Source organism: Peromyscus leucopus, chromosome 1, assembly GCF_004664715.2.
Source record: "Peromyscus leucopus breed LL Stock chromosome 1, UCI_PerLeu_2.1, whole genome shotgun sequence".
NCBI lineage: Eukaryota > Metazoa > Chordata > Mammalia > Rodentia > Cricetidae > Peromyscus > Peromyscus leucopus.
In genome coordinates this window covers 57582716-57610664 of record NC_051063.1, presented here as the reverse complement: position 1 = coordinate 57610664, position 27949 = coordinate 57582716, and the positions used below count along the sequence as shown (strand labels likewise).

At 55.3% G+C, this 27949-nt stretch overlaps 2 protein-coding genes across 3 annotated transcripts; one reads left to right on the top strand and one right to left on the bottom strand.

Annotated features, from left to right (window-relative positions):
* The first annotated feature begins 268 nt into the window (after window positions 1–268).
* On the top strand, window positions 269–27852 carry LOC114709141 (pyruvate carboxylase, mitochondrial). Of its 2 annotated transcripts, none has more exons than XM_037208330.1 (21): window positions 269–383; window positions 8213–8348; window positions 8476–8660; window positions 8810–8975; window positions 9091–9236; window positions 9376–9493; window positions 9646–9797; window positions 11058–11176; window positions 13924–14086; window positions 16086–16268; window positions 23747–23891; window positions 24124–24213; window positions 24293–24514; window positions 24883–25039; window positions 25440–25680; window positions 25789–26038; window positions 26196–26440; window positions 26530–26709; window positions 26786–27034; window positions 27274–27414; window positions 27493–27852. In XM_037208330.1, the coding sequence occupies exons 2-21, from the start codon at window positions 8213–8215 to the stop codon at window positions 27739–27741; spliced, it is 3537 nt and encodes a 1178-aa protein (XP_037064225.1). In that variant the 5' UTR covers window positions 269–383; the 3' UTR covers window positions 27742–27852. The 2 variants fall into 2 exon arrangements, with proteins under 2 accessions (XP_037064225.1, XP_028748644.1); XM_028892811.2 differs by having other exon boundaries at window positions 269–416.
* LOC114709142 (leucine-rich repeat and fibronectin type-III domain-containing protein 4) lies at window positions 17996–21965 on the bottom strand. The gene is made up of 3 exons (XM_028892812.2): window positions 21137–21965; window positions 19338–20696; window positions 17996–18847 (listed from the first exon to the last, which is right to left on the bottom strand). The coding sequence occupies exons 1-3, from the start codon at window positions 21145–21147 to the stop codon at window positions 18286–18288; spliced, it is 1932 nt and encodes a 643-aa protein (XP_028748645.1). The 5' UTR covers window positions 21148–21965; the 3' UTR covers window positions 17996–18285.
* Window positions 27853–27949: the final 97 nt, after the last annotated feature.

Below are 27949 nucleotides of genomic sequence, written 5' to 3'. Positions count from 1 at the left end.
GCAGTATGTCCTAAATCCACCACATAAGTCTGCAGCTGCTTTCTAGCCTTAGAATACTGGTCTTGTAATCCTGCCTATCCCTGAGGGCCCAGGGAACAGGCTCTAGGCTACTGCTCCTCTACTTTCTGCATGACCCACTGCCCCGCCTCCCTAGTCCGGCCCTCCCAGGCAGCCAGTGGCCCATGATGGCCTCAGGAGGCGGCGCCCCTTCCCCTGATTTCAGCCTTGGCTAATGCCCAGGCCTCCAGCAGCCTAGTGCTGGAGAACTTTGTATTCCGGGGCCAGTGACCTCAGGTGGAGCAGCCGCTGGCTGTGGGTCGTCTACCACGTCTTCCATGCAGCACGTCTAGCTTAGCTGGTCCAGGAGGACGGTTCCAGAACAGGTGCGGCTCTGCAAATCTGACTCAAGCTCTGGGGTAGGTTTTTACATGTGGTGAAAGCATGCTGTGTGCCTGAGGACTGGATACTTTGTGCTGTGTGTGTGTGTGTGTGTGTGTGTGTGTGTGTGTGTGTGCGGGCATGTATGGGTATGCCCACGCAAGTGTGGCTCATATCAGTGTCCTACTCAGAAGCCGCAGAGGGATAGGAATGCCTTGGGGCAGTTAGCAAGAGGACCTTGGTGTGTACACATGTATGTGGGGGGGGGGTGCGGGTGTGATTTGTATAGGGCTCTGGGAAGGTTGGGAGGATTTCTTCTCTATCCCTGCCTTCACGTGGAAGGAAGTAAAGACAGTGAGAAAGAACAACAGCTGGCTTTTTGTTTTTGTGTGTTTGTTTGTTGTTTTCCGAGACAGGGTTTCTCTGTAGCTTTGGAGCCTGTCCTAGAACTCGCTCTGTAAAACCAGGCTGACCTCCAACTCAACAGAGATCCACCTGCCTCTGCCTCCCCAGTGCTGGGACTAAAAGACGTGTGCCACCACGCCCGGCTACAGCTGGCATTTTTAACCCAAGATCTAGTACTTCAGGTGCTCTGTCTCAGTTGGTCCTGAAATGACCTGCCTGGGTTGGAAGGAAGTGGCACCTGAATTTACAGAGGGACCAAACCACAGCGCTAGCAAAGGGAGAGCTAGGCCTAGATCAGGTAACAGTGCAGGCCAACACTAGGCCTCCTGGCCACTCAGCCTAGTGATAGGCACTGCTCCCACTGGCCTGCTCTGACGCCATCTGAGAGGGCCTCACCTTTTCCTGCCTGTGAACATCTGCCAGGTTTGCTGCCAGCCCTGGCTCCTGCTCCCCAGCGGCCAGTCACTCAGGTCTCAAGTTCGGCTGCTTTTGCTGCCCTCTACAAGGACACGAGGGCTCAGAGGGGCTCTTTCCTCCCCGCTCTACTCTCCACGTTCTTTGTGAAGTGGGCTTGCTAAGGATCCCTGGGCCACCAAGATCATTTGTGAGAAGTCATGTTAAGTGTGTGTGTGTGTGTGTGTGTGTGTGTGTGTGTGTGTGTGTGTGTTTGTGTGTGTGTGTGTGTGTGTACTAGATGTACGGTTCAGTCTTCCATCATTGGGTGTAGTAGAGAGTCAGCCCTCTAAGAACTTGCCAGCTCTTCCCACAAAGTGACGAGCCTTTTGACACAAATCTAAAGTCTCTTTCTTTATCTGAAGAAGGCACTGGGGAACCTGTGGGGTGGAGAGAGGGGGTAGGGCACCAAGATGGCCTGTTTGCTCACAGGATGAGAGTCAAGTGCTCAAGTGGTGGCAAGATCCAGCCACCAGGTGAGGGACAGGCAGAGCCTCCCAGAAACAGCTTGAAACTTCCCTGGCGCTTTGAGAGCCTGGGTGCCGCTGGAAGGCTGCTTGCCAGGGGTTGGGTAGATCCAGCGGGGAAAACAAGTGTGGAGGCTCATGCCCCGCTCTCGGGGACATGCCAGCCTCATCTTCACCAGGGGACGCCCGGGAACTCCCCTTGTCTGCCTTCTCTACCCCTCCTTCTTTCTTCTTCTCACTATGTAGCCAAGCCTTGAACTTGAGATTGTCCTCCTGCTTCAGCCTCACAAGAACTGGATTACAAGTATAGTTTGTATTTAAAATTATTTAAAAATTTTCTTTTACATTTATCTATGTTTGGTAATGAGTGGACATGAGTACCACAGTGTTTGTGGAGGTCCTCTCCCACATGTAGGTTCCTGAGATTAAACTCAGCTCGTCAAATTTGGCAACAAGCACTTTAGCAGCTGAGTTATCTGGCCAGCCCCTTTTTCTTTTCTAATTATAATAATATGCCCCAGCCTGGTCCCTAGCCAGCAGCGGTCTGACCTGTTGGTGGCCTGGAATGTATCTTGGAGTGGGTAGTCAAGATGAGTGAATGATAAGCCAGACTTGTCAGAAGTGGAGAAGTTTGACAAATTAAAATTGGAGAAATTAAAAATGAAGAATACTAATACTGAAGGAAATACTAATTCTTCAGTCAGAGAAAACTAAATAGCAGGAGAAAGAATGTGTGTGTGTTAAAGAATCATGATGTGAGAGTCCCTTCCTCAAGCAACCAACACTGTCCGACAGTCCTGGTTTTAGGCTTGCTCTTATAAACTGTCTGTAGAGATTTAAGACAATTGCTGATGGCTTCTCACTTCTGCTGGATGGTTAAGCGTAACCAGGATCCACCGATCCCTTTGTTTGTTTTTAAACTTACTCATTGATGCATAAATTCCAGACGCAGATGCTGACAGTATCTCACCACTGAGGGCCATTGTGTGTGTAGTCCTGGTGCCCCCCAGGAGAGCCAGCTTTAACCTATGATGGAGCAGCTGCCTTGCTTTGCCATTGTCCTGAGGGTGCATGTTTTTGCAGCTTCTCATGTATATTTTCATTTCTAATGCAGCAATAAAAATAAGTATAGTTATTATTTTAGAAAATAATGTGTTCCCATTGGATAAAATATGGTGATTTTTTGCATATAGAAATATATAAACGGATAAAGAAGAAAACAAACACACGGCAGCCATTTAAGCCTATGGCAATGAGGTGGCCCCTGGCATGATCTCACTAGCTGTCACCCTTGCTTCAGAAGAAAACTTCATGAGATGGTATAGTTTACCTTTCATTTTCAGCTCACATTGTATCACGAACACTTTCCATGTGGTAAACGCCCATGCAAAGCCATTGTTGATGGATTGGTAATGTCTACCCAGGACCTTCTTGTTTATTGTTGTCAATGGTGCTGTTTCAAACACCTTCATACACACATCTCAGTCCCTGTTTCAGAATATGAATATTTTGGATTCCTGGGGTAGAAATGATCCAGCCAAGGAACAGAAGACCTATATTTTAAAAAGAATTTTAACTTTACATTTTGACATTTAATATATTTATATAACATATCTTGATCACACCCATCCTCACTCCCTTCCACTCTCCTCACACCCCCAACACTTCCTCTCTCTTTTACATGCCTCTGTAAGTATTATAGAAGCTTTTGTTTTGTTTTAAAGGTAGGCATGGTGGCCCACACCTATAATCCAAGCCCCTGGGATGCAGATGCAGGAGGATTATACAGTAAATTCAAGTGACCCTGGGCTATATTGTAACAAGACCTGGTGTCAAGAAATGAAGGAAACCAGTATTTTGCATTGTAGCCAGACTGGCCTTGAACTCTTGATCCGCTTTTCTCAGGCTTTGAAGTGCTGAGATCATCTCGTGTATCAGTAGGCCTGGCTTGAAGGCTCTAGATAGATTAAAACTCTATCTGGTAGCTGGACGGACCTGGGGGTGTGACCTGTGGGTTTTCTGAGTTAGAAACAGTCTCCTTTATGAAGCTGTCACTCAGGGCAAGGGCGGCCCCGTGCTATGTCTCAGTGTTGTTGGGTATTCTGTTGCCGTCAGAGCCTCTCCTAACCATTGACCGACAGCAAGGTCAGGACGTGACTGGACTGTGTGACTACAGACCTTGTTTAAACTTCGCCAGTGGTCCTTTGTGTCCTTGTGCCCTTGTTGGAAATAGAAGTCCAGGGTCCAGTCAGCACCTAGTTGTCTTTTCAGCTCCTTTCATCTGAACTGATTCTGGAGTCCATGTCGCATATGGACTTTTACATATTTGTTTTTTGTTGTTTTTTTGAGATGGGATCTCTCACATAGTTCTAGCTGCCCTGGAACTCCATCTGTAGACCAGGCTGGCTTCAAACTCCCAGAGATCCACCTGCCTCTGCTTCCTGCATGATTAAAGGTGTATGCCACAATGCTTGGCATTTTTCACATATTTGAAGCATTAATTTCACATATTTGAAGCAATAAAAATAGTTGTTATCTTGGGAAAAATAGTGTGCCCTCTCCTCGTTGAACCACAAATGGGAATTTGGTCTAAGTTAAGCCTGGGTTGTGTCTGAGGCCAGGCCCTGCAGGACTGTGATTTCCATCTTGGTGGACAGCTTGAGGAGGCACCAGCCATGCCAGGTTGGTGTTGGTGCTGGACCTTTATCTCTTCGTCAGTGAAGAGCTGGCCCAGTCTGTCCACACTGGGGTTAGCATTCCGATCCACCAATTCCTCTTCCCTCAATTCAGTTATCCATGGAAAACTGTGGTCCAAAAATATTAAATGGAAAATTCCAGAAATAAACAAGCCATACGTTTTAGGTGGTTTGCTGTTCTGGGTGTGTAATGAAATCCTGCCGCCTCCCACTTCCTCCCACCCACACTGAGAATTACCCTTTTGTGCAGAGTCTCCAAGCTGAATTTGCTACCTGTTTGCTGGCTGGTTAGCAGTGTCTCAGTCATCACTGACTGCTGTGGAACTGCTTGTGTCTGGGTAACCAGTATTTTACTTTAGTGGCCCCAAACACAAGAGAAATGAGACTGCCAGCTGAGATTTGCCAGGGAAAGCTGTCTGCGCTGTTTGAGGGAAAAGGTGAAAGTTCTTGAGTTACTGAGAAGAATATATGCTGAGTTGCTCAGATCCGCAGGAGAGAACCAAGAGAGATCACATTCCGTTCACAGAGCTGTGTTACAGCATTTGTTACGGTTCTATTTGATTATTAATTCCTGTTAATCTCTAACTGTAATTTCTAAGTTAAACATTATTATGGAACATACATTAAAAAAAAAAAACCACCGAGCCAGGCGTTGGTGGCGCACGTCTTTAATCCCAGCACTCGGGAGGCAGAGCCAGGCGGATCTCTGTGAGTTCGAGGCCAGCCTGGGCTACCAAGTGAGCTCCAGGAAAGGCGCAAAGCTACACAGAGAAACCCTGTCTCAAAAACCCAAAAAAAAAAAAAAAAAAAAAAACCACCATTGTTGCAGCCAAATGTGGTAATGCATTCTTATAATCCCAGTGCTTGGGAGGTGGAGGCCTGAGGATCAGGAGTTCAAGGTCATTCTTGACTGTTAATGGAGTTTGAGGCTAGCCTGGGCTACATGAAACTTAAAAAAAAAAAAGCCATAGCTGCCATGGGGTTTAGCATCATCCAGATAAAACACAACAATTACAGTAAGGTCAAGATACAAGCTATTTTAGAAAGACTGGGGCCTGGAGTCCAATAAGGTGACACCCCACTTTTGAAGCCTGGAGTCCAGCAAGTTGACACCCCACCCACCCCACCCGCCGCCCTACTGTTCTGTAGGTGAGTTAAGATATTCCTGCCAGCCCTGGCTGCTGTATACTACCTGGGACAGACACAAACTTGAGGACTGCCTCAGAGCCATCTTATTCTGCCTCTCAGAGATCATGGCGGACCCCACTGTCCCAGGGCATGAGCTCTGGCTCAGGACTGACACTACAAGGATCCTGGCCTTCCTCCTTGCTCTTGGGTAGCTGTGTCTTGGTTGGCTCTTCCTCCTAGTCTAGCCGAAAAGGACAGGCCTGGGCCTTTTCCATCTACAACATCCTCAGCTTGGATTCATACGTTGCCTGTCATCATGCACCAGGTTTCCCTCCCTTGCTCTTTCCTTGTCCATGAGCCTCCTCCGCTCCTAACGCTGTCTCTGCCTCCAGAGCCTTTCTGTGTTGGTCCATCCACTGGACAGGCTTCTTGCATTCCTCAACTCAAGGGAACTCTTTTTTTTTTTTTTTTTTTTTTTTTTTTTTTCGAGACAGGGTTTCTCTGTGTAGCTTTGCGCCTTTCCTGGAACTCGCTTTGGAGACCAGGCTGGCCTCGAACTCACAGAGATCCGCCTGCCTCTGCCTCCCAAGTGCTGGGATTAAAGGCGTGCGCCACCACCGCCTGGCCTCAATGGAACTCTTAATGAATGTTGCCCGCTCTACCCCTACACCCTTCCCTGACTCCAGCCTGATCCCATGGCCCCCACCCTTAGTCAGAAGCTTTGTCTCTCCTCAGCCTCCCAAGTCTGATGGACACCCTCTGTCTGTCCCCATCTCTGCCCTGCCAGGATCTTTTCCAATCCTTGTAGATCTGCTCATGGTCTGAAGGAGGCAGGACTATCATGTCTGTCCATGCCTTCAGCCTCACTTCATGCAGGGCTCCTTGCCCTCCAGTACCTGTCTGCCCAGCTTGTTTCATTGTTCCAAGCTCGTTCCCTCAGGACCTTGGCAATCTTGGTGATAGGTAAGAAAGCCACCTCTTTCTCCCTGGTCAGGTTCCAGCTCCTGTGTCCCCTTCTCACAGAATCATCTCTGATACCCAGCTGCAGTAACCATCTTTCCTCCAGGACATTCACAAAACATGACCTTTGAGGCACGTTGTCACCACCTATTTGGTCAGAGATGTTCCTGTGTGTGTCCCTCTCTTTGCAGAGGGACCTCACAGGAGACCAGGCCGCTCTGGGCCGCCGCCGCCTCCGCCTCCGCCTCCCTCCTCGCTTGCTCTTCTGTGTAAGACTCCCTTGTTCACGGCTCTCTTTCTGGCCTAGTACCTCCCTCCTCTCTACTGCAGGCTGTCCTGTGACATCAGGGTCCCTGCAATGTGTCTTTGTTATGGAGTATGCTTTTATGTTAAAAAAACACTTTTACCTTTTACTAAGATCCAAATCCTTCAGCTACAGAGAGGCCACAGTCTGAGTGGAGAGGCTAGATGCAGACTTGGGCCCTGCTGTCTTTTCCTTCTTTCCTGGGCCTGGCTCTCTGTCCCTTCCCTCTCTCCCTCATCTCTCTCCCTTTTCCCCACCTCCATAGCTTTCTTTTGATTTTTTTTTTTTTTTTTGAGGGAATGGGTGAAGAAATCACACTGTAGTTCAAGCTGTCCTGGAACTTACTGTGTAGCCAAAGATATCCTCAAACCCAGCAATCCTCCTGCCTCAGCTTCCTGAGTAGCTGGGATTAGAGGTGTGAGCCACCTATCCAGCTGTGTCTTTCATTTATTTATTTATTTATTTATTTATTTATTTATTTATTTATTTATTTGTTCATTCATTCATTCATTCGTTTATCCATTTATTTATTTATTTATTTATTTATTTATTTATTTATTTATTTATTTTCAGAGCTGAGGACCGAACCCAGTAGTAGCAAGCGCTCTACCACTGAGCTAAATCCCCAACTCCTGTGTCTCTCATTTAGATAATGAGTGGTCAGCTATGAAACCTGATTTGTGGTATATAAGTTGTCTTTAGTTGATTTTAAAAATTAAGTTGCTGTATGATACACAATGCCAGGTTTCCTGTCTCATCCAGTGCACAGTTCACAGCCATTCCACCATCATCTACAACACTCTTTGCATATCACAGACCTGCAACTTGGTCCCTATTAAATACAGCTCCCTACCCTACCTTCAGCTTGGAACAGTGTCCTCCCTCCCTCTTCCTCAGCCTGTCGTACTATCATAGCCACTGTAGGACCTACTGTCGGTGGAACCCCAAGGCATGTGTCTCTGTGACTAGCCTCTTGACTTGCCCTTTGTGGCTGTCATGAATATTTTACAGTAGAAGGAAGGTCCAGGCCTCTGTTTGAAGAAAGCTGTGTTTTAGCCGAGAGCCAAGGCCACCTCCTGAGAGAGCAGGCTGACAAGAACAACACAGGGCAGAAATCCGTATTGGATGTTGGTAGAGAATGAGGGTAGTGAGCCTGGGCACAGAGCATCCGGTGCACACCAGCCTGCCCGCACGGGCACCACAGCCTCTGAGATGTCGATGTTGTATAGTGTGGGGCTGTTGGGTTAGCTGAGCCCACTGGGCACCGTTTGCTCGCAGTCCAGAGCTCCACCACAAATGGAAGTGGAGATGGCACTGTCGTCTCTGTTGTCTTCTGAGGGTTGGGGTCCCTCTATCTTTCTGGATTTGGGGTGCTCAGTGCCGAGCCTGCTCTAACCTGGATTCTGATTGCTCCTCCTCAGATGCTGAGGTTCCAAACAGTTCGAGGGAGCCTGAGGCTCCTGGGTGTCCGCCGCTCCTCCACTGCCCCTGTTGCCTCCCCAAATGTACGGCGCCTGGAGTACAAGCCCATTAAGAAAGTCATGGTGGCCAACAGAGGTGAGTACTACCAGTATTCGGGGCTGGGGGTCAGCCTAGCCTGGCCTCCTCATCACTCTGTGCTGTCTGTCTCCTTTGTGTTTTTCTCTGGACCCAGGAGTCTAACTGCTTACCCTGCTTGTCCTAGGTGAGATTGCCATCCGAGTGTTTCGTGCCTGCACAGAGCTGGGCATCCGCACGGTGGCCATCTATTCGGAGCAGGACACAGGCCAGATGCATCGGCAGAAAGCTGATGAAGCCTACCTTATTGGTCGTGGCCTGCCTCCTGTGCAGGCCTACCTGCACATCCCAGACATCATCAAGGTGGCCAAGGTAGAATCAACTTGGCTTAGGAGATGCCAGGGTTTCCTGAGGCTGGGCGAGATACTGTGCTGTGCCCTGCATTCACACCTATCAGCAGGATGTGTGTAGGGGGTAGAGGTGGAGCCCAGCACACCAGGTGTTTCTCCCGCCACTTACAGGAGAATGGTGTAGATGCTGTGCACCCTGGCTATGGATTCCTCTCAGAGCGAGCAGACTTTGCTCAGGCCTGCCAGGATGCTGGAGTCCGGTTCATTGGGCCAAGTCCAGAGGTGGTGCGCAAGATGGGAGACAAGGTGGAGGCCCGGGCCATTGCCATCGCTGCAGGTGACACACAACTCCTCCTGGGCTAGTAGAGAGGGGCCCGTGTGAGAATTTGTTTCCCTGACAAGATGTAGTAGAGATTTAGCCCATTATAGAGACCCCTATACCCTTCCAACAGGTGTCCCAGTGGTCCCCGGCACTGATGCCCCCATCAATTCCCTGCATGAGGCCCACGAGTTCTCCAACACCTATGGCTTCCCTATTATCTTCAAGGCTGCCTACGGAGGTGGGGGCCGTGGCATGCGGGTTGTGCACAGCTATGAGGTGAGCGGGGCAGCACCAATGCTAAGGGCTGGGTGCTAGGCAGGCACCCCCTGTGGTGGAATCTGGGAAGTGTGCAGAGGTGGTCACAGAGGGTACAGAGCTGGTCCCATTGTCTGCCTGGCCTTGCCTGCCCTCCTAGGAGCTGGAGGAGAATTACACTCGAGCCTACTCTGAGGCCTTGGCAGCTTTTGGGAATGGGGCACTGTTTGTGGAGAAGTTCATTGAGAAGCCACGGCACATCGAGGTGCAGATTCTGGGTGAGTGGGGAGTTGTGTGAAATTGGAGAAGCCTAGATCTCCCTGGTTACAGCAGCAACCATTGGGACAGCAGTGCCCAAGGGGCCAGAGGGCATGTAGGAGGAGGCACTTGGGTTCTAGGAAAGGCTGAATCCAGTGTTTTGAATGCTCAGGGGACCAATATGGGAACATCCTGCACTTGTATGAGCGTGACTGCTCCATCCAGCGGCGGCACCAGAAGGTGGTAGAGATCGCTCCTGCTGCCCACCTGGACCCCCAACTTCGCTCACGCCTCACCAGTGACTCTGTCAAACTTGCCAAGCAGGTGAGGACATGCTCCTGGGGACATGAGCCCATTTTTGCAAACTTTCTTGGTACCTCTGTCCAGATTTTCTCTTGGCTTAGGGGTATAGGCATTCCCTGTTGAAGGAAGAAGGAGGGCTTTGCAGGGAGGGAAGGGTGCAGACATCTCTGGAGGCTGGAAGTAGTGCTTGTTGTCCTCAGTGATAGCAGAGATGCCTGGCTCCAAGGGACGGGGCACTGGCCATTCCTTCTACTCTGGCTATATAGACTAACTCTTCTGTGGCACCAGCTCGCCCCAGTCACTGTAAAGAGAACGAGAGTCCTTGGATTCTGGCAAAATTATGTATGGCATGTCCTGCTTGCTGGCTCCTAACCTCTACTGCAGTATAACCCATTCCCTCACAGAGGTGTCTGCCAGTCTCTGTTGGGCTGGTAGAGTGGATTCTGGGTATGGAGGTGCGAGTTGTGTCCATAAGCAATGGCCTGCCCTAGCTGGCCTGGGAACACTGGCCATGGCAGCAGGGTACCACCTGTGCCTTCCCACCTTAGACTTCCCATCTCTGGACAGTCACACTGTCCCAGCTTGGATCCCAGTGGCATCCAGGGCTTAGGACAGTGGGAACAGAGTGGTCTGAGACAAGGCTCAGCAATGTGAGCAGAGGCGCTGTCGAGGTCTGGTAGAGCTGGGGTTGCCTCGGAGGAGCAACCTCACTTTGGTCTTGCTCTGTTCTTCAGGCCAATGCCATTAATCATATCAGCTCAGGCTCTAGGGAGTGGGCGTGTTATTCTGGAAGGACCAGAAGTGGAATGGAAGGAGGGTTGCAATCCAAGTTAGCATCACCATTGCTAGTCCTCAAGTGGCATCACTTGAGGTGATGGCCACAGTGAGGACAGTGGTCAGAGATGACCACAGAGTAGCACAGGAGGAAACTTCCTGAAAACCCTTCTGTAGTGGAGAAGTGGCCTGGGAGACCCAGGACTTCAGGTCTGAGGGAGGAGGCAGCTTCGAAAGCAACAGGGAAGGTCTAGGGTGGGTTGGGAGATGTCTTCACCCGGACTTGCTGGGTGTGGCCTGGCCTTAGTAGCTTCCAGTGGAGCCTTGAGCCTGTAGCATGTTGGAGTGGAGGTATATGCTAGGTCCTGGGTGCTGGCCACCGCAGGGGAGCTGATGGTAGGTGGCTGGATTGCTACAAGCTGTTGTGTTCCAGAACCTGTGTGCTGGGCAGGCTTGTGTGGCACAGCCCTGACCCCAGGAACCTGTCCGTACCGGTCACTCCTGCAGGTAGGATACGAGAATGCTGGCACTGTGGAGTTCCTGGTGGACAAGCACGGCAAGCACTACTTCATCGAGGTCAATTCCCGCCTGCAGGTGGAGCACACGGTCACTGAGGAGATCACAGAGTGAGCACAGGGCGTAGGCAGGGGCGGGGTGGGAAAGGGGCTCCTGGGGGCGGCAGCCGAGGCTCGCTTGCTCTCACTTTAGTGGACCTAGGGACTTCACTAAAAGAATTCTTATGAGGGTTTCACGTGGTTATTGTAAAAAACCAACACAAAATAAAAACAACTCAGAGCTTACCCACCCCTCACAATAAGGATGGTAGGTGCTACCAGGCATTCCATGGGGCCCTCCTGGCTGTACTTGTGAGGAAGGGACCCATCACCCCATTTTTCAGATGAGTGAGCCAAGGCTCAGAGAGGAAGAGAATTATACAAGTCCACACAGTGGACTCTGTCTCTCCAGCCTTGCCTCCAGCGCTGTGGCATTTCTTAGGCCTAGGCATAGCCTTTAGGTATTTTTCCATCTTTGTTTATTATATAGCTGATTAGATATTTATATGGACTTAAAACAATTTTTTGAGATTTATTTTTGTTTTATGTGTATGGATATTGTCTCAATGTGTCTGTGTACCACTTGTGCATAGTGCCCATGGAGACCAGAAGAGGACATAGATCCCTCAGGACTCGAATTACTGATAGTTGTGAGTGCTATGTGCATGCTAAGAATTGAACTCAGGTCCTCTGGAAGAGTAGCCAGTGCTTTAACTGCTGAGTCATCTCTCTAGTCCCTTAGATTAAAAAAAAAAATTATATTTTTTATTTGTATAAGTGTTTGCCTATATGTATGTATGTTCACCACAAGTGTGCCATATGCCTACAGAGACCAGAAGAGGGTGTCTGATCCCCCAGAACTGAAGCTACACAGGATTGTGAGCTGCCATATGGGTGCTGGGAACCAAACCCATATCCTCAGCAAGAGCAGCCAGTGCTCTTAGCGGCTGAGCCACCTCTCTAGTCCCTAGATTTTTTTTTTTTCCCTTCGAGACAGGTTTCTTTGTGTAGTTTTGGTACCTGTCCTGGATCTCACTCTGTAGACCAGGCTGGCCTGGAACTCACAGAGATCCTCCTGGCTCTGCCTCCCGAGTGCTGGGATTAAAGGCGTGTGCCACCACTGCCTGACTCCTAGAATTTTTTTGTTCTCATTTAAGACTTGCTATTTAGCCAGATGTGGTGGCAGCAGGGGCAGACAGATCTGGCTAACCTGGTCTACATAGTGATGGACAGCCAGGCTATGTAGAGGAGACCCTGTCTCAGAACAAAACAACAAAAGGTTTGCTGCTTGTTGAAGGCACCCCAGACCATTACTCCTTGGGAATACTTCCAGTGGACTGTTCCACCATCTGTACATGTAATAATTCTGTTGTCCTGTTTTCTGTTGGACAGGGTATTGTTCTGGCTTTTGTGGTTCAGGTTATGTCTATTAACATCTGTTTAAATTTGAGCCACGGCTTCCTAGAAAATTTGTATCAGAGTATTCTCCCACAAGTTTTGGGTATAGACTTAGAAAATCTACTTATTTTTACAAACTGTGAAAATAGCTTTCATTATTCCAGGATACATATTTTGAGCCATTTAAGTAGTAATCCTTGGCACTGGACCAGTTTACCTTGCCATGAAACACTCCTGATCCAGTTTTCTTCTTGGCCCCACTCAAGACGAATGATGCTGCTGCCCAGTGGCTACCTCTGCCTAGCACGTGTCCAGAAGCCCACACACTCCTGGCTCCCTAGGGTTGGAGCTGGAGCCACAGTGACACTCCAGCCACATTCCCTGCTCTATGCCTTGGTGCTGCTCTGCCAAGGATTTGCTTGCTCAGGTGTCAGGGTCCCCAGGTCTTGAGCCATGTGCAGGCTGGGCTAGCTGTGGCTTCTCTGACCCTCAGGCTCCTCTGATGGGGGAGTACTACCATGGAGATGTAGCATGCAGGCAGGGTCAGTGGCCTGCAGAGAGGGTGCCATGGTGACCATCATCAGCACTCTGCGTTCACAGGTGACATGGGGTATGGAGGGCAGTCTGCCAGTGGAGTACTGGCCATGAGCCTCAGACCCATATATGACACCTGGGGCCCTTGTGCCAACAGCTTTGGCCTAGATCGGATACCATTCTTGGGAGTGGCTGTTGCTCAGGCGAGGTTCACACAACCATGCAAACACGGAGAGCCTTCTGCTCTGCGTGTGCCTGAGGAACACAGTGTCCTGTCCATGTCTAACTTTGCAGGCCTCCAATGAATGCAGCTCCCTGTTTTTATTTGTTTGGCTATGGTTCTGTTTTGCTTTGATTGTTTTTTTTAGATGGGGGTCTCCTGAGGTCCACATTGGTCTCAAGTTTGCTATGTAGCCAAGGGTGACCTTGGACTTCTAATCTTCCTGCCTCTACCTCAATGCTGAGATTACAGACATATACCAACATACCTGGCCTTGTGATTCTCATTGGGGCCTGCCCTCCCTGCATACACAATGTAGCCCCCATGCTCCAAGAGTGGGTGTTCCAACCCTGTGACCATGACCTCTGCCTGTACTTCCCATCTTGGTGTCACGTGCAAGCAGGAGTTTGCAGAGGGCAGGGGCAGGCAAAGGACAGGGCTGTTGGAAGAGGCCACCAGGAGGGTGAAGGGCAGGTGGATATCTGTCTTCTGGAAGCTTCTTAGGGGACTTGGGCAAACAAGTCAGGCTGTAGGACCACCAGGTAGAGGCCCCCAGGCTGTTTGGGCTCAGAGGAGGATGCAGCAGCATTGGCCTGTGTGAGTTATGGGACCCTCCTCCCTGCTTCTCCTCATTCTCCTCCTTCCCTGGTGTCCTTCTCATTTGCAGCGTGGACCTGGTCCATGCTCAGATCCACGTGTCTGAGGGCCGGAGCCTGCCTGACCTGGGCCTGCGGCAGGAGAACATCCGCATCAATGGCTGTGCCATTCAGTGCCGAGTCACCACTGAGGACCCTGCACGCAGCTTCCAGCCCGACACTGGCCGCATTGAGGTAGGCGACGGAGCAAGTGTGACCCAGCTCCAGCCTGGGTTGAGATTCTTCACAGCCTCCCACGGTGCCCAGGTTATGACCCAGGGGTCCAGGTGCAGCTGCTTAGAGCACGTGGGAGCCCAGGACTGTCCTAGAGTAAGGGAAGACCATTCCACAGAAAGCTAGCAGAAAGCCATTCTGGGAATGGGGGCAGACCAGCTTAGGGGACAGCTGTGGGCCCCCAGATGTGAAGCCTTGGCCCTGATGCCCCGCTGGTCTCTATCCTGCCTTCTATCAGGTATGAGGGGTGGCTGGCAAGGCAGGACCTGTGGGCAGCAGAGGGTTGGGATCTCTGTAGCAGGGTGAGTCAAACAGAAGGCCCCTTGGGAGTAAGCAAGAGTTATCTGGAGGGCAGCACTGAGGGACTGAGAAGTTCACCTCAGCTCTGCCCATTTTCCCATCAGGGTTGGAGCATTTGGGCTCCGTTGCCTGTCCCTTGCATTCCCTGTCTGTGGCTCCAGCCTGCTCCCTCTCCCTGCATGTCAGCAGCACTCCCTGCAGATACAGGACACCGGAGGCTCTCAGGGTTAGCACTGGTATCCAGGGTACGAGGGCAGCAGCAATGAGCATGAGCCAGACTCCAGAACTACAAAAATGTCCAAAAGTAGTATGGTGGAGTGTGGAGCAGGGCTGGGGTGCTAGGTCAGTTCTGATGCCTTGAGAGTCCACGGGCCACCAAAGATGACCACCCACACTCGTTTCTGAGTTCCCAGGTGGGGCATCCCTGGGCTGGTGCTGCCTTCTAGTCCTAGCTCTTTTGCCCTTGTCTGGGAAGGGGCAGCTGATGGCCTGGGGCTCAGAAGCGGCTGCTGGGCTGGTTCCTCTCCACCTCCACGGCCAGGGGCTGGCTTTAGAGCCGGTCACCACAAGGTATTTTTAGCTGGTGGTTCCTGCACACAGCTGAGTGTCCATCCTTAAATATTGCATGAAGTTCTTCTTTATTGAACACAGCTTGTGCCCTTAGCAGCCGAAGGGTGATGCTGAGGGTGTTCCCAGGCCAGTCCCTCTGGCCTCCTCTCTCCCTCATTTCTCCCCCACCTGTCCCCTGCCTGTCCTGAATGAACACTCACCTGTGTGTGCAAGTGTAGCTACCCCAGACACCCAACCCACCTGAGTCTGCCATTCCCTCTGCATGTCTCTCTTGTGTCTCCTAGACGAGCTCAGGTGTGTTTCCTTCCCTGTGTGTGTCCGTCTCCACGGCTCCTTCCTTCCTCTCTGCTCCTTCTCCCACCCTCCTTCGGGAAGAGGGAATGTGAGTCGATATGGAGGCCCCCCCCCCAAAAAAAAAAAAAAAAAAAAAAACAACAAACCAAATTGGGCATGGTGGTGCACACCTGTGATTCCCGCACTCAGAAGGCTGAGGCAGGAGAGTCATCATGAGTTCAAGGCCAACCTAGGCTACGTTGTAAATTCAGGCTGGCCTGGGCTACATAGTGGTGTTTCAAAATCGGAAAATGAACCAACCGAAGCCTTCCTCGGTCAGCCTGCCCGTCTCCTTTTCTTGTTTGTGGTCCTGTGGTCTGTACTTCTGTCTGTCCCGGGGCTGTTTGGTCAGGGATTGCTTTAGCAGCTTCATCCCCAGCGAGCAGCCGGCAATGGGCATTGCGTGCTGCTCCTGGAATGATGGTGGCCAGAGACTGGGTCTGCAAGGAGGGAGGGTGGCCGGGCAGGTGGTGGAAGGTCAGTGGGATGTGGCCCCTTCCTTCCCACCTGGGCTGCTGGCTGGGCTGTGCATGAACCAGGAGCCCTTCAGGGCGTTTCCTCCTCTGTCCGGCCTGGCTGCAGCCCCGGAGTGAACGCATGGACTCAGAAGGGCTGCGGCCTGGGGCTGTTGGCAGAAGTAGAAAGAAACTTGATGGTCAAGGATGGGCTCTGGGTAGCCGTGAGCTCAGCCCTCGGGGGGCCACGTGGGGAGCCCAGTTTACCCCAGCTGCTGACTTGTGCTTCCCTCTGGTGACAGGTTTTCCGGAGTGGCGAGGGCATGGGCATCCGCCTGGACAATGCCTCTGCCTTCCAGGGGGCTGTCATATCGCCCCACTATGACTCGCTGCTTGTCAAAGTCATTGCCCACGGCAAAGACCACCCCACGGCTGCCACCAAGATGAGCAGGGCCCTGGCTGAGTTCCGGGTCCGAGGCGTGAAGGTGAGAGGCCGCGCCTTCCCTGCCTTTGCCCACGGTGGGTCCATTTGGTCACACACCAGGTGTGTGGCCCGCTGTGTCCTTGCCTTGCTTTATTGAGGTGGCTCTTAGCCTCCGTGACCCAGTAACCTCTTCGGGCTGTTCTCAGACTGCTGGTGCCTGGACCCTGCTGGGTCTCTGTGTAAGCATGGGTCCCTGGGCGGGAGCTGCAGCCCTGAGGGACCGGGCTCTGGCCACAGTGGCCGCCTGACAGCAAGGGCCTCGGCGCGCCCATCACCTCCTTGTTTGGCTCCGTCTCTAACTAGTTTCCGCAGCTAAAGACACATCACAGCCGAGAAATGCCGCTGTCCTTTAACGCCAGCACCTGCTCGAGTGTTCTATGGGGCGCCCTGGGCATGGGCTCAGGCCCCCAGCCCGTTGAGTTCTCCCTCCTCCTCCAGAGGCTCCCAGGGGTGCTCTGGCCATGTGGGCAGTGCTGGTGCTGACCTCCCGTTTGTGACCTCTTCCGGCTCTTGATCGCTGTTAAAGCTTGGTGGCTCATGGGCCCACTGTGACAGTGCTGTCCCTGATGGCCAGTCATCTTTCTCACTGTTCACAGGTCCTGTCAGGGACATAGTGGGCTTAAAGACCTTGGAAAATCTTGTGGGAAGAAGGGATGTTTTGAGCCTGTCCCCCACAGCCCATCTTAGGAGCAGTCTGTTTTTCTAGAGGTTAGGGTCTGCATTCTGCTGTTCAGAGCTCACAGGCTCTGTTGAGGTCCATGTCACCCTGGGGGCAGAGGTATGCTGTAATATCGGATCCCTTCATCCTAGAGTCACTGGCTCACGCTCTGGGGCCTGTCTTTCTTGTGGCTGACCAGGGACGGGAGCGGTTGTTGGGTATCAGGCTGTGCCCTGATAGCTCTGCTTATGTTTCCCACCCTTAGCGCCAGGTACCCTGAGCACACAACCGTACATCCCTGTCCTATATCCCAGTGCACTCAAGATCCCAGCATCCTCTCCAAGGATGAGAACAGGGACAGCAGGGCCCATGACCACAGAACAGCAGCAGGACCTGGGGCCTGTCTGTCCCCTTCCTGTACATCCTACCTTATGTCTGCCTCTCCTACGTCTCCTCCCTTATCTCCCTCAAGGACCCTAAACGAGCATTTCTCCAGGTCATGTCCAGGGATGTTTTGGTGCCAGGAGGCTGGGTGTGTGTAAGCTTGGCTGCACACTGTGGACACAGCAGACTGTTCCTCAGGCTGCTTGGCGGGTCTGGAATACCAGTGTCTACTTCTGACCTTCATTAAGCACGTAGGTGCCTGTACAGGACCCATCTGAACAGTGTGGGCCCCCGGGTGTGGGAGGGCCAAAGCAGCTTGATATCAACAGGCTGCAGCAGGTCAAAGCCAGCTTTCCAGGAAAGCCCAGCACACAGCTGTGTATCTTGGAACAGCTGGGTGGTGCCATCTCACACAGGACCTTCCTGATGGTCCTGGACTCATGCCTGCCTTCTGGCAGGGCCAGCAGACACCAGCTCTTGACTGCTGCCCTGGGCTTCCCTATAGGCTGGCTGCGAGTCCTGGACTATGAGGACCAGCTCTGCTGGGCCTGGGCAGCTTTAGCCTTGACACCAGTACTGGTCTGTGTGCTTCTAACAGCCTCCCTCCCTCCCTTCCTCCCTCCCTCCCTTCCTTCCTCCCTCCCTCCCTCCCAGGGACCAGGCAGAATGAGACCAAAGACCTACACTGAAGTGTCCCCAACAATTTTATTATAAATAGAAACAAGACTCCCTCTTGGTGGCTGCAGCCCCTGCCTTGGTGGCTCTGAGCACCTGTTGGTGGGACCTGTCCCTTTAGTCTGGAGGCCAAAACCAAGGAAAGGGCTTGCTGTCCCACCAAGTACCTGGGGAGCCTGAGGTACTGAGGAGAAAAAGCAGAGCGGGGCCCAGGGCCGTGCTGCCCACCCAGGCTGGGTGCTGCCACCTGGGCCCCGCAGTGGCACTGCCTTCCTCAGGGCACGAAGAGGCTGGCCTCCTGTCACACCACACTCTCCTCCAGCCGCTCTGTACTGCCCCCCAGGCCCCGGCACCCAGCTCCCAGCAGCCCCCCATGTACAGAGTGACTCCGCCGGGCCCAGGCCCCTCCCAGGCGCCTGGCATACCCGTAGCACCCACCAGTGTCTCCCAGGTCCAGGGAACAGCTGCGCTGGGGACGGGGTGGAGGGCTCCGTGGTGGGTGGCTCTTGGGCATGGGGCTGGTGCCACCATTGGTCTGGGATTGGACATGGCTAAGTTTGAGTGGCAGGCGGCCATTCCCAGCTCCCCGGCCCCGAACCAGCAAGGCCACAGTGAAGACCAGTAAGGCGGCCACTAGGACCCCACCTACTGCCACAGTCAGGGTCCCGCCCAGCACATGGGCCTGTAGGGCATGGCACAGGGGTGTGGCTGGTAGCGTGGAGAAGTGGGCACAGCCCAGCAGTCTGGTGGCCGTGAGGTCGGAAGGCCCGGCAGCAGGTGACAGGGCCAGCAGGCAGAGGTCGTAGTCGGCACCAGGAACCAGATGCTTCAGTAGGAAGTGGTGACTGGAGGCTGGTACGATCCTGCAGGCAAGGGCAGGTGGTCAGAGCCCCCATTCCCATCTCTCGTGTTTGCCCTAGACAGCCCCTCAGGCCTGAAAGGCCCTGTCAACACACACAGGCCTGTGCTCCCCCAGGAAGGCAGCCGGTGACAGGCATCCGTATGTAGGATAGTGTCAGCACACAGACAGGTGTATGCACTGACAGGCCTCGCTCGGGTAAGAGGAGCTGGGTGGGGTGGCACCAAGCAGAGACAGAAATACCCGAGGGCGGGGGGGGCAGGTGCTTCAGCAGACACCCACGCTGCCAATACTGACGGTCAGGAAGGCTGGCACACACAGCCACACCTGAGACCCCCTTCCTCTGCCCCAGGCAGCCGGCTCAGCCATGCTCCGCGAGTTTAGAAGTTTAGAAGGAGGGCAGGCACAAGCCTGGAGGGGACAGGTAGGACTTGGGGACACAGGGCCAGCAGGGAGGCCTAGTGAACAAAGCAGGCTGAAGGGCCCATCCTCACCGGTAGATGAGGGTCTCGTCCTCGCTGCTGTTGTACTGGATTTGGAACATCCACACGGGGTCAGATGGCCGCCCCGGGCCCCAGCTCACCAGGCCAGAGGTGGCAGTCACCTCCGTCACTTGCACCACTGGCTCAGACTCTAAAGTCCCCTCGCCTTCGGCAGCAGTTCTAGCAGAAGCAGCAATGTCTGAGGGCCCAGGACGGCCCCCCTCAGCACTGGTGTTTCCACCATGGGGCAAGGCCAACACCCGCAGCTCCACCCGGGCTGTGGCCTCGCCAGCGGGGTTGGTGGCGATGCAGGTATAGGCTCCTGCATCTCCAGCGCCTGTCACCCCAATCTCTAGAGTGCCGTTGGGGAAAGCCCAGGCTCGTGAAGAGTTGCCAACCAGCCGGTCGTCAGGGCCAACCCAGTGCATGGTGGGCACAGGGTCACCGAGGGCCCTGCACCTCAGAGTAGCCCGCTGGCCCTCCAGCACCCACAGGCGCTGTGTGTGACGGGCAATCAGTGGAGGCTCGCAGGAGAACTCTCCCTCAGGCACTGCCCAGAAGTAGCGGCCCGCCAAGGGTGGTGGCGAAGCACAGGTTTCCAGGTCATCAGGCCGGGCCAGCCGCCTCAGCCAGAGCAGCTCACAGTTACAGTGCAGTGGGTTCCCGCTGAAGCTCAGCACCAGGGGGGACGGGGAGGCCTCCGCATCCCGACCTCGGGAGAAGAGCGGGTCAGGTGCCAGCGTGGCCAGGCGGTTGGAGGTGAGGTCAAGGCGGGAGAGCTGGCTAAGCTGGGCAAAGACACCTGGGGGCAGTGCGTCGATGAGGTTATGGTCCAGGTTAAGGGTGTGCAGGGCAGGCATGGCCCCGATGCCAGCCCAGGGGACCTGCCGGAGGTTGTTATAGGACACATCCAGGTCCTCGAGGCTGTCGAGGAAGTCATCGAAGGCCCCTGGCGCGATGCGGCCCAGCTGGTTGCCACTGAGGATGAGGTGCTGCAGGTTGACAGGCCCCCGGAGGCTGCCGCTGCCCAGCTCCACCAGCCTGTTGCCATCCAGATGCAAAGAGCGCAGGCTCTCCAGGTCCCCGAAGGCGCGGGCCCCGATGCGGGTGATGGCATTTCGGGACAGCGTCAGGTCCACCAGCCCTGTCATGTTGCGGAAGTCAGGCGGTCCCAGGGCCTGGATGAAGTTGTCAGCCAGGCGCAGTTCCACCGTGCGCCGGTCCACGTTGGGTGGCACAAACAGCAGGCCTCGGTGGGCACAGAGGGTGCTGAGCGACTCCGACAGGTTCTGGCACACGCAGGGCAGCGGGCAGGCGGCGGCTCCACTGGCCAGCAGCAGCAACAGGAGTGGCGGGGCCATGGTGAGCTCCCTGTGGGGAAGGGCCACAGCCCCGGGCACAGGTGGGGCTGGGGCAGCTGCCCACTTGTGCCCAGGGCGCGCTCCCAGGAACCAGTTTCCAGAGTCTGGACCGAGTAAGAGGCTTAAGGAGGGCCCCAGGGAGAAAAGGTGGCCGGGGCTGCAGGCTCAGGCCCCCCAGAGTAAAGGTCACATTTCCCAAGCAGCTGAACAGAACCCAGGTACCAGGGACAAGGTGAGGCATGAGGCAGGAAGTGGAGGAGGGCCGAGAGCAGGGAGGGTCCCGGAACTTCCTTCAGGCATCCTCTGGAATGGGCAGCCCCCTCCCCCCTCCGTGCCTTCCCCTCCGTGGCTGCTGAGGACTGCGATCCCCCAAATCCCTGGCGTGGACCGTGGCTCCTCCCCGGGCGGGCCTCCCGCTGTACCCTGCCGGGGCGGGGGAGGGGGGCTCACCTGGTGTCCATCGTTCAGGGGGCGCGGGCCGGCCTCCCCGCGGGCCCAGCCGGCCTCGGCCGACTCCAGGCCGCTCTCTCGCGGGGGGGAGGCCCAGCCCGCCAGCCGCGCGCCCTCCGGCCCATGGCGCTCGGGCCCTCGGCCCCGGCTCTCTCGGCTCCCGGCACCTTTTCTCCGCGCCGTTCGCGGTGGTGGTGGCGGCGGCGGCGGCGACAGGCAGGCAGGCAGGCGGGTGCGCGCGGGCGGACACGCGCGCCGCGGACACGCACGTGGAGGGCGGACCGGGAGGGGCGCGGGGATCCACCCGGGCCCCAGCCCGGCTCCCGAGGTCACGGGGACACGCTGCCACTGCAGCGCCCACGGGTGGCACTCAGTCACGCCCGAGGCCCGGCCAGGCCCGTCGCGCTGCCCCACGGCGCTGCCGCAGCACACTCACCCTGGCACGGGCGCGCGCGCCCCGGGCCACCCTGGCGCCCAAGCATCCTGCGCTGCTCAGGCGGGCGCCGCGGCTCTGCAGACAACCAGACAAAGCGCCAGCTCGCAGGCCCCTTCACCATCTCCCGGAGACGGGTCTTTGTCACATGTCTCTGGGCACCCTCCCCAACACGCCCACATATGCTCACACACCCACACGTCCCCGCACCCCGGGCAGGGCCGGGCGCAAACCCGCACAGTTGCTGGGACCCTCGCGTTTACAGACACACATTGAAGGTCACAACCGTTCTGCATCACCGAGTCACGTGAAGGATCCCCCCACAGGCCCGGGCCCTGGGGGGCTCGGGTGGCGCCCCGAGCAGGGCTTCTGCGGGTGGGGCCTGAGGGCTCGGCCACGAGACTGGCGTCGCGCCCCGCCCCACCGCGCCCCTCCCTCCCTCCTCTGCTCGGTCTCCCTCCGCCCTGCCCGGCGCTCCCCAGCCAACCGGCCTCCGCCTCCAGCCGGATTGGTCTGCGCCGCGCGCTTTCCCAGCAGGCTGGCGGTGGCACGCTGTTTGAAGCTGTGCGTCAGTGGTCCTCTCCGAGTCGCTGCTCCGCCCCCCTCCCCCGCGGGGCCTCTTAGGGAGTCTGGCCCGAATGGTCTAAGATGCGAAGTGGCTTCAGAGCCGGGGCTTGGATGAGAGTGCCGAGGACTCAGAACCAGATTGGGCATCGCCGTTCATGTTTTCTCCACCATCAAGAGTGGCTCACCTAGTTGGCATGGGAAGTCGTCACCTTCTACGGGGCATCTCCTAGCCCCTAGACTACCTGGGCCCCTTCTTCCTTTTCCCCTCCCTCCAAACTGGTTCTCAGGAGCGTGTGGATGGCAGGAATCCAGGGGGACAAAGGCTGGATTCTAGTCCTGCTTGGTACAGCTGCGCAGCCTTGAGCACGTTACTGAACTACAGAACAGTTTCCTAGCGGAGACCCAGGGCTGTTGTTAATTGCCTGTATTATTCACACCTAAGGGAGTAGGAAACCGCGCGGCTTGAGGGGCTTAAGTTCGTGCCGCTGGAATCCACTGCCTCGATTGTTGCTGTTGTTGGGACGCCTCAACTTTTACAAAACAATTTGGATCTTTAGTCTGCTCAGCTGTGATGTGAGGCGGTGTCAGATACTTTTTCTTCCCCTAAAGAGTTCCCCTTCACTCCAAACATACACGTGTTCTAGCATCTGCCATGTGTTGCCCTGTGCTGGGAGCCAGGTGGTTCCTGGCCCTGTTCCTACCACCCTGGAGCTTCCAGTAGAGGCGGTGGTGGTGGGAGGCTCTGAGGATCCGTCTCATCTTAAGCAGCCCTGGGTTCTTCAGACGCTCTGGTCTCTATTTTTTTTTTTTTTTTTAGGGCATGGGCAAGTTTCCAGGAGACAAGCAGATGCAAGGCACCGATAACTGACTGGGCCCTGCTTTGTAATCGTTAGTGACTTCCTGTCAGAAGCTGGTGGGCAAGGCACCCCACTTGTCCAATCTGTTGGGCAAAGGTGGCAGTGTCGGGGCAGCTCAGGGGAAAGGTGTGGGCTGAGCAGAAGAGATTGAGTCTAGGATCTGTCATGGGACAGAGGTCCAGTGTACCCAGCCACACAGGAAGCTGGGGAGCCAGGGCAGAAGACAAGGCATCCATCTACAAGATATCTGCGGGGGAGCACAGGATACAGGGCTCTTTGAGGAACGTGGAGATGCTGGCCACCATCCCACCTGACTCCAAAGACAGAGGCTCTCCCCACGGGAGCAGCAGGTCCAGATCAGGGCTTCCTAAGGACAGTGACTGTGAGAAGTGGCAGGGCAGAGGCGGTCCAGGAGGAGTGTTAAGGTGGCGCTGTTGGAGTTAGGAAGAGGGGATCCCATGATAGTGGGTTCAAGAAGCATGGCTGGTGGGGGTGAAGTGTGGTATGTGTGCTGACAGGAGAGGCAGCGCTAGGTTCTGTGCTTTGGGGGTGTTAGATCTTAGTTTGTAGACCCGAGTAAGAGGGGTGGCATTGGCATAAGTTCTGGGGTGAGCAGAGATGGAGGGTGCGCATCTAGCCCCTGGCAACTTCCGGCATTGCCAGAAAGATGGAGATGAGGGAAGCGGTAGCGCTCCAGGCTAGTCTCTTCCCTGCCTTGAGCCGCACAGTGACCCCTCTGCCTTTGTCTTGCAGACCAACATCCCCTTCCTGCAGAATGTCCTCAACAACCAGCAGTTCCTAGCGGGCACTGTGGACACCCAGTTCATTGATGAGAACCCTGAGCTGTTCCAGCTGCGGCCCGCACAGAACCGGGCCCAGAAGCTGCTGCATTACCTCGGTCTGCCCACCCTCTCCCTCCTGACTGCTCCTTGTCTCCCGCCCCATAGCCCTTCCTTGTTACGGTCCTGTGCCCTCCTCTCTGTCTACATGGCCCTAATAGGTTTCCACTGCCCGGACCCAAGAGGCCTGGGTGTCCCGGGGAGAGTCTCTATCCCAGAGTCTACCCACTCACTGCCCTTGGCTCTCACTCTGCCCAGCCTGCCTTGACATATTGCCCACTTCCTCCCCAGGGCATGTCATGGTGAACGGCCCGACCACTCCAATCCCTGTCAAGGCCAGTCCCAGCCCTGTGGACCCCGTTGTTCCTGCAGTGCCTATAGGTAGGTGAGATCCATTTTCACCAACTCAAGGGGGTAATGGGAGATTGCAGGATAGGCACCAATGTTCTTGTCTGCCTAGGCCCACCCCCAGCTGGCTTCCGAGACATCCTTCTGCGAGAGGGGCCTGAGGGATTTGCCCGAGCTGTGCGGAATCACCAGGGGCTGCTGCTGATGGACACCACCTTCCGGGATGCCCACCAGTCACTACTGGCCACTCGAGTGCGCACACATGATCTCAAAAAGATTGCACCCTATGTTGCCCACAGCTTCGACAGGCTCTTCAGCATGGAGAACTGGGGAGGTAGCTAGAGGAGGGCTGGGATGTTGGGCAGTGCTAACAGAAATTGAGTGTCCAACCCAGAAGGCCCAGGACACTAGGGACAGAGAGAGGCCGGCAGTGAGACCATGAGGATGAAAGCTTTTGTTCCACAAGACCCAGCTCCAGCCAGCTTCTGCTGGAAAGCCCTGGGCTCGAGGCTGCGGGGGCGGATGGAGACCCTGTCCTGAGTAGTTTGAGGGGCACAAATGAGCCTCAGTTTCCCTGATCATCAGTGGGGGGAGAGGCTGGTAAGGGCTAGAACATGAGGAACCCTGGAAGTGAGAGGCTATGGAGGGCATTGTCAGGTCCTTGTGACGTATGGAGTGACCAGCGTCTCTGTTCCTGTCCAGGAGCCACATTTGACGTGGCCATGCGCTTCTTGTACGAGTGCCCCTGGAGGCGGCTGCAGGAGCTCCGGGAACTCATCCCCAACATCCCGTTCCAGATGCTGCTGCGAGGGGCCAATGCTGTGGGCTACACCAACTACCCTGACAACGTGGTTTTCAAGTGAGCCTGGGTCGCCTGGGACCACACAGCAGTGGGCTCCAAAGTGTCCGACTGTGCCCTACGGGGACTGAACACAGACCGTAGTAGAGGCAGAGCAGGCTGGGCTGCTGGGTCCCCACGGCAGCTAACACTGAGGGAGATGACTTGTCCCAGGAGTCCCTGTGGGGAAGTGGGGCTGGAACCCCCGCCTTAGGGCCCTGCTCATCAGCTGCCTTTGCCAAGACTCTTCCTAACCCTCCAGGCTCAGGCTGGACAGCGCTGTCGGCGACTGTCACCTCCTGGCCCCGGCTGACCTGGAAAAGGCCCTGCTCCCCTGCCAGGCCAGGCTTCATTCCCTAGGGGCTAGGAACTAGAGGAGGAGGTGCAGGTAGGATTCGCCTGTTTTCTTCTCGCCCGCCAGGTTCTGTGAGGTGGCCAAGGAGAATGGGATGGACGTCTTCCGAATCTTTGACTCCCTCAACTATTTGCCAAACATGCTGCTGGGCATGGAGGCAGCAGGCAGTGCTGGGGGCGTGGTGGAGGCTGCCATCTCATACACTGGTGATGTGGCTGACCCCAGTCGCACTAAATACTCGCTGGAATACTACATGGGCTTAGCTGAAGAGCTGGTGCGAGCTGGCACACACATCCTGTGCATTAAGGTACCAGGGCTTCTCACCTCTTCCTCCCACCATACCCACCATACCCACCGTGGCCGGCAACACAAACATGTCACATCCCTCCTCACCATACTTCTTTCATTTTTTTAGGACATGGCGGGGCTACTGAAGCCCGCGGCCTGCACCATGCTGGTCAGCTCCCTCCGGGACCGATTCCCCGACCTTCCGCTGCACATCCACACCCATGACACATCAGGAGCAGGTGTGGCAGCCATGCTGGCCTGTGCACAAGCTGGGGCTGATGTTGTGGATGTGGCAGCAGACTCCATGTCTGGAATGACTTCGCAGCCCAGCATGGGGGCCCTGGTGGCTTGCACCAAAGGGACTCCTCTGGACACAGGTAGGATGTTGTAGCCCACGGCTGTGCCCCTCTCAAAGCTGTAGCCGCAAATAATCCCAGCAGAGCCTGGGACACAAAACCCAGATGCCTCACTCTGCTCCCACCCGAGTTTGAGATGGGATCTGGGCGAGCTCTCCTGACTCTGGCTTCCCTGCAGAGATCCCCCTGGAGCGTGTGTTTGACTACAGCGAGTACTGGGAAGGGGCCCGGGGGCTGTACGCAGCCTTTGACTGCACGGCCACCATGAAGTCTGGCAACTCAGATGTGTATGAGAACGAGATCCCAGGGGGCCAATATACCAACCTACACTTCCAGGCCCACAGCATGGGGCTCGGCTCCAAGTTCAAGGAGGTCAAGAAGGCCTATGTGGAGGCTAACCAGATGCTGGGGGACCTCATCAAGGTGAGCAAGGCCCTTATTCAACGGCCCTGTACACCCCACTCCTGCCTCTGTGCCTAACATTCTTATTTCCAGAGATCTTTTCCCTTCAGGTGACACCATCCTCCAAGATTGTGGGGGACCTGGCCCAGTTCATGGTGCAGAATGGGTTAAGCCGCGCAGAGGCTGAAGCCCAGGCAGAAGAGCTGTCCTTCCCCCGCTCCGTGGTGGAGTTCCTGCAGGGCTACATTGGGATTCCCCATGGGGGTTTCCCCGAGCCCTTTCGCTCCAAGGTGGGGAATGCACCTTATGGTGTGAGGCAGGGACTGAGCACAATCACCCGGCGTGACCCTCCGCTTTGCTCCTCAGGTGCTGAAGGACCTGCCAAGAGTAGAGGGCCGGCCTGGGGCCTCCCTCCCCGCCCTGAACCTGCAGGAGCTGGAGAAGGACCTGATTGAGCGGCATGGGGAGGAGGTGACCCCCGAGGATGTTCTCTCTGCAGCCATGTACCCTGATGTCTTTGCCCAATTCAAAGACTTCACGGCCACCTTCGGCCCCCTGGATAGCCTCAACACCCGCCTCTTTCTTCAAGGACCCAAAATTGCAGAGGAGTTTGAGGTCAGTGGTTCTTGTGTTTGCTCAGGCTCAGCCCCAGGTCTACAGCAGCCCTGCCAGAGCCCCAAACTTGGTTCTCACAGCCTTGTGAACTGTGGTGCAGTAATGGTCCTTGTGTGACCAGCCGGCTAGGCCTCCACACATGGAACTAAGAAAGATCCAGAGCATAACTTCCCTGAGTTGGGGCCCAGGGCTGCTCTCCTGACTTTCTCCCTCAATCTGGTCTGCGACCATTTCTGCAGGTGGAGCTGGAACGGGGCAAGACACTGCACATCAAGGCCCTGGCAGTGAGTGACCTGAACCGGGCTGGCCAGAGGCAGGTGTTTTTTGAACTCAACGGGCAGCTTCGCTCCATTCTGGTTAAGGACACCCAGGCAATGAAGGTACAGTGCCCCAGGGGCTGCCGGGTGGTGGGGCTGGGCCTGACCTGCTGTCTGATGTCACCTCTGTCCTGTCTGCAGGAGATGCACTTCCACCCCAAGGCTCTGAAGGATGTGAAGGGCCAGATCGGGGCTCCTATGCCTGGTAAGGTCATAGACATCAAGGTGGAGGCAGGAGCCAAGGTGGTTAAGGGCCAGCCCCTGTGTGTGCTCAGTGCCATGAAGATGGAGACTGTGGTGACTTCGCCCGTGGAGGGCACTATCCGCAAGGTTCACGTGACCAAGGACATGACACTGGAAGGCGATGACCTCATCCTCGAGATCGAGTGATCTTGCTTCTGACTGGCAGCCTGGCCAGCCCTACCCCAAACCTCCCAACAGGAGCTGTGCAGCCAGGGCAGGCCCAGGCCAGCCAGGACCTGAGTAGGAAGGTCAGGCCCTGAGGTCCTGGCCCTGGGACACACTACCTGCCGTGGCCCGCTCCCTTTCCCGTTCGTCCTTTCCTTATGGGCAGGCAGTTGCTCACATACTCATCTCT

Excerpts from the sequence above, each read along its gene's own strand:
- LOC114709141 (XM_037208330.1), top strand. The coding sequence starts at position 8,213 with ATGCTGAGGTTCCAAACAGTTCGAGGGAGCCTGAGGCTCCTGGGTGTC. Across the intron at positions 9,798-11,057 it reads CTGTCAAACTTGCCAAGCAG|GTAGGATACGAGAATGCTGG; the intron begins GTGAGGACATGC and ends TCACTCCTGCAG. Across the intron at positions 27,415-27,492 it reads AGGACACCCAGGCAATGAAG|GAGATGCACTTCCACCCCAA; the intron begins GTACAGTGCCCC and ends TCCTGTCTGCAG.
- LOC114709142 (XM_028892812.2), bottom strand. Across the intron at positions 18,848-19,337 it reads GACGAGACCCTCATCTACCG|GATCGTACCAGCCTCCAGTC; the intron begins GTGAGGATGGGC and ends CCTTGCCTGCAG.